General features: G+C 42.0%; 1 protein-coding gene across 27 annotated transcripts in view; it reads right to left on the bottom strand.

The window, feature by feature from the left end:
- The window catches only part of NEB (nebulin), a 194,171-nt gene that overhangs the window by 56,452 nt on the left and 121,742 nt on the right, over window positions 1–15,977 (bottom strand). For all 27 annotated transcript variants that reach the window (XM_036319262.1, XM_036319266.1, XM_036319277.1 and 24 more), the window contains 19 exons: window positions 15,253–15,357; window positions 14,133–14,231; window positions 13,832–13,933; window positions 13,607–13,714; window positions 12,943–13,254; window positions 11,799–11,903; window positions 11,586–11,690; window positions 11,131–11,238; window positions 10,233–10,340; window positions 10,017–10,130; window positions 9,424–9,621; window positions 8,922–9,026; window positions 8,102–8,206; window positions 7,901–8,005; window positions 5,252–5,359; window positions 2,690–2,803; window positions 1,859–2,056; window positions 1,397–1,501; window positions 666–770 (listed from right to left, as the gene is read on the bottom strand). In XM_036319262.1, the coding sequence (XP_036175155.1) occupies window positions 666–770; window positions 1,397–1,501; window positions 1,859–2,056; window positions 2,690–2,803; window positions 5,252–5,359; window positions 7,901–8,005; window positions 8,102–8,206; window positions 8,922–9,026; window positions 9,424–9,621; window positions 10,017–10,130; window positions 10,233–10,340; window positions 11,131–11,238; window positions 11,586–11,690; window positions 11,799–11,903; window positions 12,943–13,254; window positions 13,607–13,714; window positions 13,832–13,933; window positions 14,133–14,231; window positions 15,253–15,357 (2,409 nt within the window). The remainder of the gene's footprint in view (window positions 1–665; window positions 771–1,396; window positions 1,502–1,858; window positions 2,057–2,689; window positions 2,804–5,251; window positions 5,360–7,900; window positions 8,006–8,101; window positions 8,207–8,921; window positions 9,027–9,423; window positions 9,622–10,016; window positions 10,131–10,232; window positions 10,341–11,130; window positions 11,239–11,585; window positions 11,691–11,798; window positions 11,904–12,942; window positions 13,255–13,606; window positions 13,715–13,831; window positions 13,934–14,132; window positions 14,232–15,252; window positions 15,358–15,977) is intronic.

Raw genomic sequence — 15,977 nt, 5'->3', positions numbered from 1 at the left:
GGCCATTTTGGCACTCCAAGTTCAAAAACAATAGGTCTCAGTGTTCTAAGTCACTGGTGGGATAGTTTTATTTATTAACCTGTGGGGTTAATAAAGAACAGCATTGAGCTTGTTCTTCCTGCTCTATAGCAGGCACTGTAGTGGGTGCTTTTCATTCATTGTCTCATTGTACGGGTAAGGATGCTGAGACTGGGAGGACTAAGTGCTTTTCCTAAACCTCATGGATTGGTAGAGGCTGGACTCCTTCCACACCTCTAATTTCAGAGCCTGCTTCCTTCTCATTAGTCTGCTCTAACTTATTAGAAGATCTAGACAGTGACACATAAACTTGCTCTTGATACAAGGATACAAAAAGCAATTTTGGAAGCTTTAAAACAACAAGCATCGTACAGACTTAGATCACTTACAACTCCCCCCCAGGGAGTTACCTGAACACATCAGGTCTTACGAAACAAGAGCAGAATCTTTTTTTATTTTTCAACTACAGTTCACATTCAATATTATTTTATACTAGTTTCTGGGGAAGAGCAGAATCTTAAGTACTTTCTTTCCCAGTGCGAAGAAGCCAGGCACTGCCCACCCAGTCTTTGTGTTTGCCACTTCTGCTTGAATGGTGGCCCCTGTCTTTATCACTGGCCACAGTAACATCCCCGATGGGCACTTACGTCGCTTATTTGTTTCCTGCTTTGGACAGCCTGGACGTAGACTGGAGTATCCATGACCAAATTGTAGTCATTCCTTGTTTTCTTCACGTGAGCTTGGTACTTGATCTGCCGAGAGGAAGGAAATAAGCCTGTGTTAGACCATTCATTATATTGGAGATTGCTGGTTTTCACAGCAGTTTTGGTTGTTTTTTAACTCCTGGCATTTACATTCACCAGCATTTATTCAATAGACCAGGGTGTGTTTGAAGTTTATGACAATCAGTGTAATCAATGCTCGGAGGTCTGACAATTGCTCTTCTAGGAATATTTGTTTTCTTACTGACATCTTGAATACAGTATTGATTTTCCTAGGAAATCCTCTCTTTGCCAATAGATCCTGTCTATAGCATTACAAACTCCTAATAAATTATATTTTCCTATAATGACAATTATGTGCTCATAAATACATTCAAAATAGCCCAAAAGGTAGAGAGAAGAGCCACATGCCCCTTCTCCTCCAGAGAACGATGGGATAGCTCAACTGCATTGTTGAGTAGGAATGCCATATGCACTCCCGAGAAATGGTTGCTTTCTATGGCTTAGCATCTTTCTCTAGCTCAGCCATCCTCACCATCACTTAAGACACAGCTGGTCTGTGACAATGTTCATAGTTTACATACTCTTGCCTTGACTCTAGACTCTGAACAGAAGAAAACACATAAAAAACAACAACAAAATCAAGGCAAACTCACATCATTGCGCAGATCATAAGCGTGCTTGGCATGGAGAATTTCAGGAGTGTCCCAGACATAGCAACCAATGCCTTTCAACCAGTTGAGGTCATCCTTGTACACAATCTACAGAATTGAAACAGATGAAGGGGATTGGCAAAATAAAATTTGATCATAATTTTAACCCCAAAGACACGGGCACCCTCTGGACCGAGATTGATTTTGTGGACTGAGAAGCAAAATGCATTATGCAGTGAGGTCAAGCAGGCCATGGAAACATTGGTACACAGACCCCTGCTTCCAGGTATACCTCTGAGTTCCAATGGGACCCATGGGTATATAGGAAAGCAGTATTAGGAGGAGGCTGGGTACATAGGAAAGCAATACTGGGAGGAGGCTGAGGTAAAGAAGTGGGTGAGTATGCTTCTCTTTAGGTTGGGCAGGAGGGGCCAGGAGGGTGGGCTTCATGAGCAATGGGCTTACGTCGCTGATCTGATCTGTGACTTTCCTGACATGACTGTTGACTTGCAAGTCGGGGTGGCAAATCCACTCATGGAGGTGTAGGCGGTAATCAATTTCACTGACTTTCTTCTGAGAATCCTTAGCAGTAACCATCTCTACCATGTCGGGCACAATGTTGATTTTCATCTTGTTCTTTTCATAAACGGACTTGTACAGGCGCTGTGAAGTTAAAACACACATAAACTTGTTCTTGATACAAGGATACAAAAAGCAATTTTGGAAGCTTTAAAACAACAAGCATCGTATGGACTTAGATCACTTGCAACTCCACCCCAGGGAGTTACCTGAACACATCAGGTCTTAGGAAACAAGAGCAGAATCTTTTTTTAAAAAATTTTTCAACTACAGTTCACATTCAATATTATTTTATATTAGTTTCAGGTGAAGAACAGAATCTTAAGTACTTTCTTTCCCAGTGAGAAAAAGCCAGGCACTGCCCAGTCTCTGTGTTTGCCACTTCTGCTTGACATGCCACTTACACAGAAAATGGTGCACAGAATCATGGCAATATATGACTTTCTTATATGCCTTCTTATACACTTCTTACACACTGAGAAGCCACGGTGACCAGCTCACAGCAATCAGTTGGGGGAAGGGCAGGGACTGGAATTTCCTGACACTTTCTACAGATTCGTGTGGGCTGGAGATGCAGCTGGGGCTGAAATAGCCCCTACCTCCTCCATATATACACAGTCAGAGCCATATGCACTGTTTAATAGAAACGGTTCTGATTTACAATAGACAACTCTATTACTTGGCTTCAGTTTGAAGTAGGCCTTTGAGCTTACTTACATCAATGTTATATTTGCCAACTCTGAGGCATCGCGCTGTATTTGGGTCATCGTCAACACTTCTTGGTAAAGTATAAAGAGCTTTGAACTTTTCATATTCTTCCCGGTATTTGATCTATAGAGATAAACCACAAAGAAAGAAACAGTTTGGGAGAGTAATGGATCCACTTTGTCATAAGAGTATGAGACTGAATAGGAAGATCTCATCCTTGAGATCCAGCCAACATGGGGTCACCACTTCTGCGAGTCCCTTTCCTCATCTGTGCATGGTCATACCTGCCCAGGTTTCCTGAGGCTTAATTCAGACTATATCTGAAAGTACTTTCTAAACTGTAGAGAGCTATACAATTGTAGTTACTGTTTGTAATACTTCTATGCCAATGCTAGTACTGCTGCTACAACTAACTTATTTAAAAGTTAGTTGTAATTTTATGTAAAAGATTATGTAATTTTAAAATAATCTCTTGCCCTGGCCGGTGTGGCTCAGCTGGTTGAGGGTCATCCCATGCACCAAAGGGCTGCCAGTTTGATTTCCAGTCAGGGCACATATCCGGGTTGTGGGCTCAATCCCCAGTAGGGGGAGTGCAGGAGGCAGGTGATGGATGTTTCTTCTCTCTCATTGATGTTTTTCTCTCTCCTTTCCTCCATCTTTCTTAAATCAATAAAAACATATAAAATAAGCTCTTTTGTAATAAGTGAGAGGAAAGATGTGTTCAGGAATTTCTTTGTTTTTAATAACTGACAAACTGATGCTTAAGACACACAATCTTTGAGTTTTACTTTGTACAAGGGTTTCCAAAGATACAGTGCAATCACCTTCTACAGAAAAACCAACTTTTAGTCTGTTTGTATTGCCTATTAACTAAAGCTGCATGATTTCCTGAACTAGGAGGTAAGGCCCTACAGAGATTAAGATATATAATCTCCTAGCACACGATAAAATAGCAATTCTCTCACAGCTCAGAACCCCACATCTCAGTGCAAAAATAGGAGACAGGAGTATTTGTATTAGAATTCTTGCGAATCTCTTCCTTGACTAGAAACCAATCAAAATTCCCATCAGAATTTTTTAGAACATTAGTTCACATGTTCCTTACATCTAACCCAGTCCTCAATTATAAAGAAGGTGGTATTCAAAGGCACCTTTAAGAAAAAACAAAAAAAACTGCTGTTGGAATCCTTCTTTAAAAGGGTTAATTTCTCAGTGTCCCACCTTATTCCAAGAACAAGTTGCCAAGACTCCTGCCTCTGTGACTTTTTCCATGACAAAAATAAATAAATGAATGAATAAGCTTCTGCTAAGTTTTCTAAACTACTATCTACAAGCTTCTCTTCCGAAATGAAAAGTTTGCTCCTTTGGGCTAGTCTGTTTGCAGTCTTCCAAATAACTGGGACTTGGAAAAATCATTTGTATTAGTTTTTCTCTAGGTAAGAATGAAATGAATTTCATTATTATATAACAAAGGCTTTAAAAAAAATTATGCATCTCTAGGTCCATTAGAGGGTAGTGAATCAACTTAATAAGTCACTAGCATTTTAAATGAATAGAATAGAATTGAAATGATCAGAGTGCATTGTCTTTAGTGTAGCAGTAAACATTTATGTCCGAAGGAACTCACATAAACTTTAGATGTGTGTGTGTGTGTGTGTGTGTGTGTGTGTGTGTGTGTGTGTGAGAGAGAGAGAGAGAGAGAGAGTGGGGGGGGGAGAGGGAGAGAGAGAGAGGGAGAGAGAATGTGTGTTGACTTGCAATATAAAATGAATTCCTTACTATGGGTCTTGAAAAAAGTTTTGAGAAATACTGGTCTAAAATGTTACATAAAATGTTCACAATTAAAGGGTAAACGTTTCTAAAGAGGTAAAGTTCCTGAAAGAGAACTGGGTTTATTGGAACTGCAATGAAGGTTACAGGAAATTTTATAATAAAAGGTTTTACTTAAGAACATTTTAGGCATAAAGGATTAAAGGTCACAAGACTTTATACTATATTTAAACAGCCCACGTGATTTAGAATTTTTTTACAATCATGTCTATACCTAAGAAAAGTTATGCTTTAAAAAAGTAGAATTTCAAAAGATTTAAACATTTTTTATATTTCATGGTTATGAAGATAATTATTTACTTTTTAAATCATTTATTCTAGGATGGTGTAATGACTAGTTAGTTATAACATTCACTGGTTTATTTTTGTACTACAACCTACATAATTCTATTGGACAAAAGCCTATTCTGTATGGTATATTATATCTTCTGTCTATAACTTTTGGCTGAAACAGTATATCTGCCATGTCATTTGCGGGCAACCAGCCTAAAAGGCCACAGCTGTTCCTTAATACAGGTGTTTGTGGTTCTCTCTAGACTTCAGGGCCCTTGAGAAGAAGAAATAAGTGCCCAGCGTCTGTGATGGCTGAGCGCCTGGAATTAGTTGCTGGTGGCAAACTCCTATAGAAGTGCTGGGAATACTTCTGGGCAACATGTGTTTCAGCCAAAAAGATCCTAGGAGAGGTGAGCCGGGGAGGGCAGGGAGCGGGTGGCAAGGCTGTCACGTTTGCACCGGACTTACATTGCTGGCCAGATCCTTCTGGTTCTTGGCGTGTGTCAGGGACATGGTGCTGGAGGGCAGGATGTAGCTGGTGGCTTTCACCTTTTCCCAGGCCTCCTTGTACAGGTTCTGTGGGGGTTAAAAACCTTCTTGTGAATGTGGAAAAATACATTCTGGTTAGCTTCTGAGTAGCAGACTTCCCTGTTTCTGTCCTCAGACACGCCCTAACAACCTCCAGACCTTCTCGCTCTGGAGGATCCCAGTGCCCCTAAGTGAATAACTGGTTTAATGCTATGACCGTAACTTCGTAGCCCATTATTTTGTTTCTACCACAGTACTTATCACAGTTTGAGAGTTACCAGAGTTTTTGATGCCATATTCATTCTCCATAGGTCTAAGAATTTCTGGAAGGTGAAAACCACTAACATTAAAACACACTCACTCACACACACACACACACACACACACACACACACATTTACCCTCCCCTACTTTTATGTAGCTAGTGGGAGCTCAAAATACATTTGTTTCCACTCCTACATATTTATTTATCCAGGGGAAATGTAAACTTATGTACACACAAAAACCTATATGCACATGTATTATAGCAGCTTTATTCATAACTAGGGGCCCGGTGCACGAAATTCATGCACTGGGTGTGGGGGGTGGGGGTGGGGAGTGTCCCTCAGCCCAGCCTGCCCCCTCTTACATACTGGGAGCCCTCAGGCATTGACCCCCATCACCTTCCAATCACAGGATCGGCCCCTTGCCCAGGCCTGACGCCTCTGACCCAGGCTTCAGGCCTGGGCAAGGGGACCATCATATCCCCCCAATCCCTGGCTCCACCCCCCACCCAGGCCTGATGCCTCTGGCCCAGGCATCAGGCCTAGGCAGGGGACCCCCAGCCCCCCGCGGTTGCAGGCTCCGCCCCTGCCCAGGCCTAACGCCTCTGGCCTAGGCGTCCGGCCCGGGCAGCGGGGACCTGCAGTGGCAGCGGGGGGCCCCGCAATCGTGGACTCTGCTTTAGGCCCAGGCAAGGGACCCCTAGCTCCTGGGACTGCCAGCTTCGACCGTGCCCAGCTCCCATCGCTGGCTCCACCCCTACTTCCTGCTATCACTGGCCAGGGCGGCAAAGGCACCTGATTCTCCTATCATGGCTGGGGGGCAGGGCAAAGGCGGCCCCAGCTCTTAGCTCCCCCCTGGGTTTCTGATCACTGTCAGTGGCAGGGGGCTTCTTCCTGCTTTCCCTTTCGCCTCCCTGCATTGTGCCTACATATGCAAATTAACCGCCATCTTGTTGGCAGTTAACTGCCAATCTTAGTTGGCAGTTAACTGCCAATCTTAGTTGGCGGTTAATTTGCATATAGCCCTGATCAGCCAATGAAAAGGGTAGCGCTGTACGCCAATTACCATTTTTCTCTTTTATTAGTGTAGATTTGCAAAATCTGGAAACAATTCTAATTCCTTTAACTGTGAATGGATAAACAAACTGTGGGACATTCATGCAATGGAATACCATTCTGCAATAAAAAATAAACTATTGATTTATGCAGCAATGTGCATAACACATAAAGTCATTTTGCCAAGAGAAGAAAGCCAGGCCAAATGGGTACATACTATATAATTCCATTCACAAGACATTCTGGAAAAGTTAAACTTTAGGGATTGCAAACATCTCTGTGGATGCCAGGTGAGAAGAGAGGGGCAACAAAAGAGAAATTTGGAAGGGATACAGAATTTTTATGTGTCTGGACTGTGGTGGTGAACACATGACTTTGTGTTTATCAAAAGCCACAGTACTATATACCTCAAATAATAAAATTTACAAACAAAGAATGAGGAAGGGGGACTAAAATGGAATACAAACTGTAACAAATAAATCTAATTGTATTATATAATGGGTAACAAGACTACGGTGGCGGAAGTGGGGAAGAAAACAACTAATTTAGGTTATTTTGGAAAATGATATTTTGACAAGGAAAAGATTGAGAAATGATCAGATTAGAGGAGACTAAGGAAGCATAAGAACTAAATACAAAGTGAGGTCCTGGATTGTATCTTAAAAAGACAAGTTACATTAATGGAAAAACTGGTTAAATCTAGATAAAGTCTGTAACATGCTAACAATGATAATTTCTTAGTTTTGATCATTGTACTACAGAGAAAAAAACTATGTAAAAAAACGATGTGGGAATTCTATGTACTATTTTTGAAACTTTTTTGTAAATCTCAAATTATTTCCAAATGAAGTTTTAAAAAAAAAAAGGGTGTTGAGTTAATCAATTCAGAAGAGTTTAAAAGAGTTTTTTGGTTGGTTTGTAAGCCACTGGCCACTAGAGAATCCAGAGAAAGACAGGTTCAGGGTCAACAAAGAATAGCTCCAACAGTACCTCCAACATGGAGGAAGTTGCCAAATTTGTGTTAACTGTGTGCAATCGTGCAATATTCAAATTGGGGCTCATCTAATTGCAACTAGGAGGATTTATGAGCTAAAGTAGGAACTTAAAGGTCCAGGAAAAAAACTGGACAAACCTTTGGGAATCAAGTGCCTATCCCTCTTATTTTCTTCTTGTCTCCAAAGCGGGGGGTGGGGGGGGGGGGGGGGGGTGGGGCAGGCCGGGGGGTGGGAGGAGGTAACTCAAATGAGAGAGGAAAGAAAACTCAACTCACACTGCTATAAAGATTCTTCAGATTCTTGGTTCTGTCATAATCCACTGTTTCCAGTACTGTCGTATACTTGTCCTTAATCTGATGATAATTTTCTTTATATCTCACCTACAGATAAAGAAAGATGGGTTATTCTTTTCTGCTGTTGAAAGATGTAAAGACAAATGAAGGCTCGTTCTGGAAGAGAAGGCAAGCAAGACGCACCTCGCTGGCATTGATGCCGCTTTGAAGAGCAGTCACGTAAACTGGTGTGTCTGTGACCAGGCTATAATTCTGCAGATTGTCTTTACTTGCTGCGGTGTATTGTATCTGTGAAGGAAAACCAAAGTCTCTATAAGCGTAAAGTATGGGTCTACAGTCAGATTTAGTAATTTGTGCCAACTTAGATGAGCCCTTATTCGTAGGCTGGGTTTCTGCATCACTCCTAACAAAGAGGCCACCCTTGTGTCATCTTGCAGATTTTGTATGGCTGTCAAAACTAATCGCTTCTCCTGACCAAGAGTGAGGTCTGGATCTTTTCCGGGCCCCCTTCCTCATTTTGTTGTCTTTCCCACACCTATACTCCACCCTGGTGGCAGCCCCTCAATTTCGACATTCCATTAGTCTGCTCCATCCAAGCTGAACCATATGCTGGGAGATTTCCCAAATATCTATGTTTTCACTACAGAGCTTACCTACCTACGGTCAAAGCATGCATTTGCATTCTACTATCTACACGTTAACCTGATCAACTAAGGTACTGATGCTAGAGGTAGTTTACTAGGAAACACCTCCCAGACAATGTTCTGTTAGAAATGTCTAATGCCTTAAACTACTGAGAGACGCACACTAAGAAGGTCCAGCACCAGGGCAGGCCACCAGGAGAGGTGTGACTGGGCAGTGGACCTTTGGCTCCCTTTCCTCATGCACTGTTAGAACAGCGTTCTCTGCCTGGGCACCGGGGCAACCTGGGTAAACCCCACTGACAGCACCATGGGTTCCATTGGTCCGCAGACAATTAGTCCTTTTAGGAAGATTGGCTTACCTGACTCTGAAGATCATACGACTTCTTGGCTTGGAGGATCTGGGGTGTATCCCAGACATAGCATCCAATGCCTTTCAGCCAATTCAAGTCATCTTTATACACATTCTGCAAGAAAGAAGAAGTGGTGAAAGACATAAGTACTCAGTGAATTTGCAATGGGATGCTTTGATAATTTCCGATCAGCTCTTGGCTGTACGTGGTGCTTAGTGGTCATAGGGTAGACTTCTCAAGAGCTGGGAGGTCCTTAATGCCCTGGCCTAACAAAGCTTAGGAGGAGAACATTAGATAAGTTTTAGTCTAGTGTGAAACAGAACATGGATATCCATGGCTCAGAAGGAATTCTTACACCAAAAAGTGGCTATTCATGCCACTTTGTGTTGAAAAGCAGCAGGGTTTATGAATAGAGGGATAATTGGATAAGACTGGGGGTGGGGGTGGCGGGGGGGAAGCAAGGCAGGCTGGGTGAATCCTGTAATTAAGCTAAGCTGCAGGAATGACATACATCACTCAGGATCTCCTGTGCATTCCGGGCCACTAGAATACTGGGTTCTTCTGGGAGAGACGTCCACTGGTGGAAGTAGTGTCGGTACTCGAGGTCGCTGAGGATGTACTGGCACTTTTTGGCCAGCACATGGTTCATCATATCATTGGGGATGTGAATATTTGCTTTGGTGTCCTCATAATGTTTTCTGTAGTTCAACTGAAGAAGAATATTTTTTAAAGACAAACATAAGAAAGGAAAATGTAAATTATCCAGATCAAACTCTTAAGAGTTTTATTTCCAATATAGATCAGTACCTTTAGAATAGACTAAGGTTAAACAAACATACTATAATATATTCTTTTGTAAAAATTTCCCATGATTTTATAACACAGGATAGTGACCTTGTTGTCAAATACAGAGCCCTCACTGTGTGTTTGGTAATGAAGGAGGGAGGGAATGAAGGGTGGAAGACTCAAAATCGGCAAAGACACACACGCTAAATGGCAGGGGTGGAGAAGTCTCAGGATCGACTCATGCCTCCCCACCCCATCCCCAGCTAATCTCGCACCAAAGGGCAGATCAGAAGTCAAGTCACAGTGAACTTTGCTTACCGCACTCCTCATCTTTTGGAAATCCAGGCAGTGAACCACACCAGGGAACTCACTGATTTCTTTCCCAGCCAGGTAGTGACCCTTCTGCTTCTCAAATGTCTCTTTGTATTTAAGCTGTGAAACAGGTACAACATTGAGAACCGCTGGGATTTTCTAACCGTCCCTCATTTCCCAATGAAGACTCTCCAGTCTCTGAGAGGCGAAAGTCCTACTGACCTCACTGTTCACATAGTCAGCATGCTTGGCTCCAACAATGGGGATGTAGCGTTCATCCAAGGTATAGCCGTAGGCCTTGGTTCCCTCCCACGCCCCTTTATACAGTATCTAGAACAAAGAAAAATGTGTGTTGACAACAGTTTACTTTCAGATACCACCAAAAAGAAAGGGGTAAAATCAAGGTAAAAGATTTATGTTTAAAGGCAAGGCTTAGATCTCTGTTTACAGCCATTAATGTACCTACCTAAGAACAAGGTAGAGTCTTTTGGCTTGTTGCAAAGGAAATCTACAAACTCTGAGGCATTGTATAACAGAGGTTAACTATATTTACAGTCTTAAAAAGAGCGAAAACCAATTTGCTCCTAGTGAGAAGATCACTGAAAATTGCTTTCCGCTGAGATTAAACACACAGACATACTATGTGCACACATACATTGTCCTTTAAATTAGCCCAATTAAAATTGGAGGGCAAGTCCTCCATTACTTGGCTGGAGATGTTTGTACATGACTGCTGAAAAGGGACCAGCTTTTTTTGTCTTTTCTCTGATGGTGGCTGCTCAGTCCTGTGTGCCCCCGGAACTGGTACAGCACTTGTTACATTACTTGTGGGTCTGTTCCTCTCACTTGTATGAGCTCTTGAAAGGCTTGTCTCATTTGAGCTTTAGCTCCTCAGTGCCTCCTACAGCGCCTGGCACATCATAGCAGCTCAAAATATACCAGGTGAATAAATGCTACATGCTCTGAACAATATGCTACTTTTAATAAACAAAATTAATACAATAGATGTAGTAGATTTCCTTTAAAAGTCCATTTGTTCACAAAATCATCCAAGAATGAGAATACTGACAAGAGCATAAAGTTAGGAACTGAGATGTACATCACATAAAATAGAACTTACGGTACTGTAGAGTTTTCCCATGTCTTTGGAGTGGGTGATATATGGTGTCTCCGGAGAAAATATATACTTGCCCTTTATTAATTTATTAAATGTTTCTTTATATTTTATCTAAGGAGAGCAAACAAAACAAAACAAAACCTCTGGTTACTATAAATGTATAAAGTTTCATAAGATCTACCTAGTAAGATAATCAGGCTACATTTAGAGATTAAAATGGACTGGAGATTAAAATTTCAGTCCATTTCAGCTAATACAATAGAATAACTTGGACAAAAATGTGGATATTATCTAAAAGTGGGTACAATTATGCCACCTACTAGTGGCTTTTAAGACATCCTCTCCCAAAGATTATCTTACAAACCCTCCTCCCTCAGTTTTCTTACAAGCCAATCTGTTCAATGATAGACAACTAGCTTCCCAGTCTATGCACCTCCTTATACACAAAGCAAACTTACATCACTTTGATTGACTGAGTTAATCTTGGCCAAAACAATCTCTGGAGGGTCTTCCACACTTGTAAAATTAGGATAGTTGTCGAGAGCAGCTTTCTTATATTTCACCTGCAAAGACAGAGATGATGCAGACAGGTCTCCCCCTACAGAGTACCCATTCCCACAGGGCAGGTAAGGAGGACAGGCAATTAGGTAAGAATAACAGGCTTTGTGTACCTGATTCACCATTTCTTGGTTTTTAGTAACCCTCACATGGTCCACAGAATCCAGGGGGATCCAGCCAATGCCTCTGAGCCACTCCAGGTCGGATTTGTAGACATTCTAAGAGCAGGAAGGAAGATATAATGCAGGAGAAATGACCGGACACAGGGTTACAGACAGCAGGTTAAAAACAAAGTTTTTTCAGCTTTTAAAGGATTTCAATCTTTTGTAGCTATTGTCTTTTCCATTCAATCATGATTTCATCTGTACATCTGAGCAATAAGTCTTGAACCTCTTACTATGAATGAGGACCCTCCTTCTAGTCAAGCCTGCCTCTACACCTCCCCACCTAGTTCCTGGATTCTCCCAGTGCACCCACACGGAATAAAGAGGAGTTACTAATATGATTCAGGTTCCACAATGGTCTTTCTGCTGAGGTTCAAGTTCAGCACCTGTGCCACAGGCAGTCTTTTACTTCCTGTTTCTGTATTGGGAGTGATGGGACCTAGGCAGGGGTAGCTTCTTTGTGTGCCTGAGCGTCACGTCAGTGCATCCTGTTTGTTCCTACAGACAGCTGCTGTCGGGTAGAGATCTTGATTCAGGCCTCAGTGCAAGGTGGCCTAAGCCATATTATCTACCCTAGCTTTACCACCATCTGAATGAGAAATTCTGGGCCCTCACGTGGCTCATCAGTATTTTGCAACCATTTTGCTTTGATTCCTCGCAAGCAACTACTTCATTAATGCCTTGAAGAATGAGATGCTTGGCAAAGCAAGAATGGGGCATTCCCAGGGCCTGGACTATTCTATCATGCAATGTTGTCAGAATCCCAACTCAATTCCCACCCAAGCCAATTATTATTTTAAATCAGTTGATAATTTTTTATACAAATATGAGTGAGGAGTTGCTAATGCAATGGTACAAAAGCAGCAGATTAAACGCCAAAATGAGGTTGAAATTTACTCAGAATGCAGCCAGTAGGTAGTGCTGTCACTCACTCACTGCTCCTGATCTTGCTCTACTTCATATCAGTTCCTCCTGGGCACAAACTAAATATTTATGGCTCCACGTTTCAAAGAGTGGTGGTTCTGGAATGCTACTTATAATTCCCAGGGTATACTGTATGTTTCTAAGTAATTAAGAAACAAAAGTCACTTACATCACTCTGTAGTTCATAGGCCTTCTTGGCCTGAATAACATCGTTTTGGTCGGGATGACATGTCCATTGGTGCAGGTAATTACGGTAATCGATATCACTGATAAGGGACTGCCCTTGCTTGGCAGCCAACACCGACACGGTGTCAGCAGGTATGTTGATCTTGGCCTTTGTTTTATGATAGTCCTCTTTGTACAGTCGGTCATTCTGAATCTGGCCGGCGTGCTCAAACCACACTAGGTTGGGATCATCCCTCATGGTCGGCACACCAACATAATGACCTTTCTGCTTTACGTGCTCAGCTTTGTATTTCAGCTGGTGGGGAGGAGCATGGAGATGCATTCCATCAGCTTTGATAAGCACACAGGGCAAAAGGGGCGTTGGGCGTCAACATATTTAGCACCCCCCCCCCCATATATATATATGTCAATTTTACCACAATAAAAAAATAAATAAGAAAAAGTAAAGAACTCAAATGATAGCCTTTAAAGAAGCCAAGGATGGGGGTGGGGTGGGGAACTCCCAAAGCCCATGGGAAAAGGATCAGAAGGGAGCAGGTACCCCCCCACCCCCTAGCCTGGCCACAGTACTACGCTTTAGCATAACCGGCTTGCCCCACGTGCAAGGTCCAGCCTTTGCAAAGTGCACTTATAACAGGATGAGTTACCTCGCTCTGAACATCACTAGAATGATGGGCATGGACAAACGGCACAGCATCCGGAGGCAAGATGTAGCCTGTGGCCTTTTGTTTCTCCCAGCCTTCCTTGTAGAGGTACTAGAAGACAGGGCCACAGCAAAGGGTTACTGAGGAGTCAGATGGAGGGAGAAGTCGTGTGCAGACATCTCCGATGGCCCCCACCCGAAGTCCCAGGCATCTGGGTAAAGCCCATACCTGGTCCAGTATCCGGGCTGCCTCCTGGGCAGTGTGCAGCAGGGGGGTTTCTGTGAGGGTGTACTTTGATTTGGTTTCATTCCAGTCTTTCCGGTATTTAATCTGGAAACCAGAGGCAAGAGGTAAGTTAATTGATGTTAAGGAAGCATCATGTAAGCAGTCTAGCATCAGTGATCTATCTCAATGATTAAAATCTGTATCTCAGACAATGACTGCATGCTGAGTGTGTGTGAGTAGGTGGAAGAGCTTTGGAAACGACATCTTCATGATTGCAATTTTAGAACGGCAGCCATGTACTTACATCATTTAGGATTTCACCACTTTGTTTCGCTGTCACATAATCAACTCTGTCATCCACAGGAGTAAAGTTCAGACTTTCGATTTTTGTGCGATACTTATTCTATGGGAAAGAAAATAGCGTTTAGACAGTCGTAGTCACTGGTCCTGTGTGAGCTGAGAAAGATAGGTTAAATTTAAGGATCCTTTTCTACAAGACGCATACAGCACCATATTTGAATGGCATCTTCTTGGCAATTTGGCTTTCTTCTTAGCATTTTATTATTTATTTATTAATTAAAAATATTTTTATTGATTTCAGAGAGGAAGGGAGAGGGAGCAAGAGATAGAAACATCAATGATGAGAAAAAAATCACTGATCGGCTGCCTCCTGCACACCCCCTACTGGGGATCGAGCTCACAACCCAGGCATGTGCCCTTGACTGGAATGGAATCAGGAACCCTGCTGTCTGCAGCCAATGTTCTATCCATTGAGCAAAACCAGCTAGGACCTTAGCATTTTATTTTTGAACAAATGGCTGGTTTCTTATGCCTCCCACGGATTTTGAAGTAGCAGGTTTGCTTAGCTCCCAAAGTCATGCAATGTATCATCATATATATTACATATATCATAATACTCAATACATTTTTTTAAGCTGGACAAAGTTCTCTCAAAGTTTTCCTGTTGCTGACAATATAAGTTTTTCATATATACAATTCCAAACATAATGAGTGTGCTGGATATTATATTATGGATGTGATCCCATAGTGTCATAGCAACAGCACAGGATTATTTTTTTGGGGGGAAAAAAAGTATGTCTGGCTCAAATGACAGCAATTGAAGTTGTTTAAATTGCTGATAGGTAATGACTAAACTTTGGCTTGTGTATTTTTTTTTTTTTAATGCTTAACTGAAGATATGTTTAGATAGGAGAAGAGAGAGAGAGAGAGAGAGAAACATTGATGTGAGAGTGAAACATTGACTGGTTGCTTCCCATATGCGTCCTGACCGGGGATCAAACCTGCAATCTTTTGGTGCACAGGATGATGCTCCAATCAACCGAGCCACCCAGCCAGGGCTTGTATATTTTTTTGTTCATTCTTTTAAGAAGTATAACGAATGGCAGGACAAAATGTTAGAATACCTCACTGAAGATATCCCCAGCGTATTTCGCGTGATTGACGGACACGGAATCATTGGGCATCCACCCGATCCCACGCAGCCATTCCAAGTCGGACTTGTAAATAGCCTGTGGAAAAAAGGTGGAGGCAAAGTCAGCAATCCTACCCACAAGTCCTGTTTGTTCTGTCCATTGGTCTGATGGAGAAATACAATTCAAGAATGATCTACTCAAACAGCCAGGCAGGCAACATGTAAATTAATTAGGAAGCCAGGTGGCAAAACTGAGTAACAGGCTGAGGGCTATATTTTCTATTTAAAAGGGAGTAGCTTCCGTTCCGCTAGAGGTTACTGTCTGGGCTCAGGCACATTCAGAGCTTCCTCCTCTGACTTTTTAAGAGAAATAGGAAGTCCTAGATTTGTATACAAAAATTTCTGATCTAAAAATTCTGGCAACTTAATTCAAAAAGTTTAAACATTGTGTCAGCTAAAAAAGCATATCTGTGCCTACACCCTGTCCACGGACTGCCACTATTTTATTTATGATATAAACCTGTTGCTACTTAAATTCTATAGAAATCATATCTTCACCTTAATTGTCCTTACCCTGTAACAATTAAGGACTGTATTCACACTACCATTTGTTTCTTGACACAAAGTCTAGATCCTTTATGACTTTGGTGATTTTGATACCATACTACCAGGTGTAACTAAAACCAAATTCTTGGCTGTATAAAGACACGGAGATCT

Source organism: Myotis myotis, unplaced genomic scaffold, assembly GCF_014108235.1.
Source record: "Myotis myotis isolate mMyoMyo1 unplaced genomic scaffold, mMyoMyo1.p scaffold_m19_p_8, whole genome shotgun sequence".
In the NCBI taxonomy this organism is placed as follows: Eukaryota; Metazoa; Chordata; class Mammalia; order Chiroptera; family Vespertilionidae; genus Myotis; species Myotis myotis.
The sequence above is the reverse complement of the archived record's forward strand: the minus strand, read 5'-3'. Positions and strand labels throughout refer to the sequence as shown.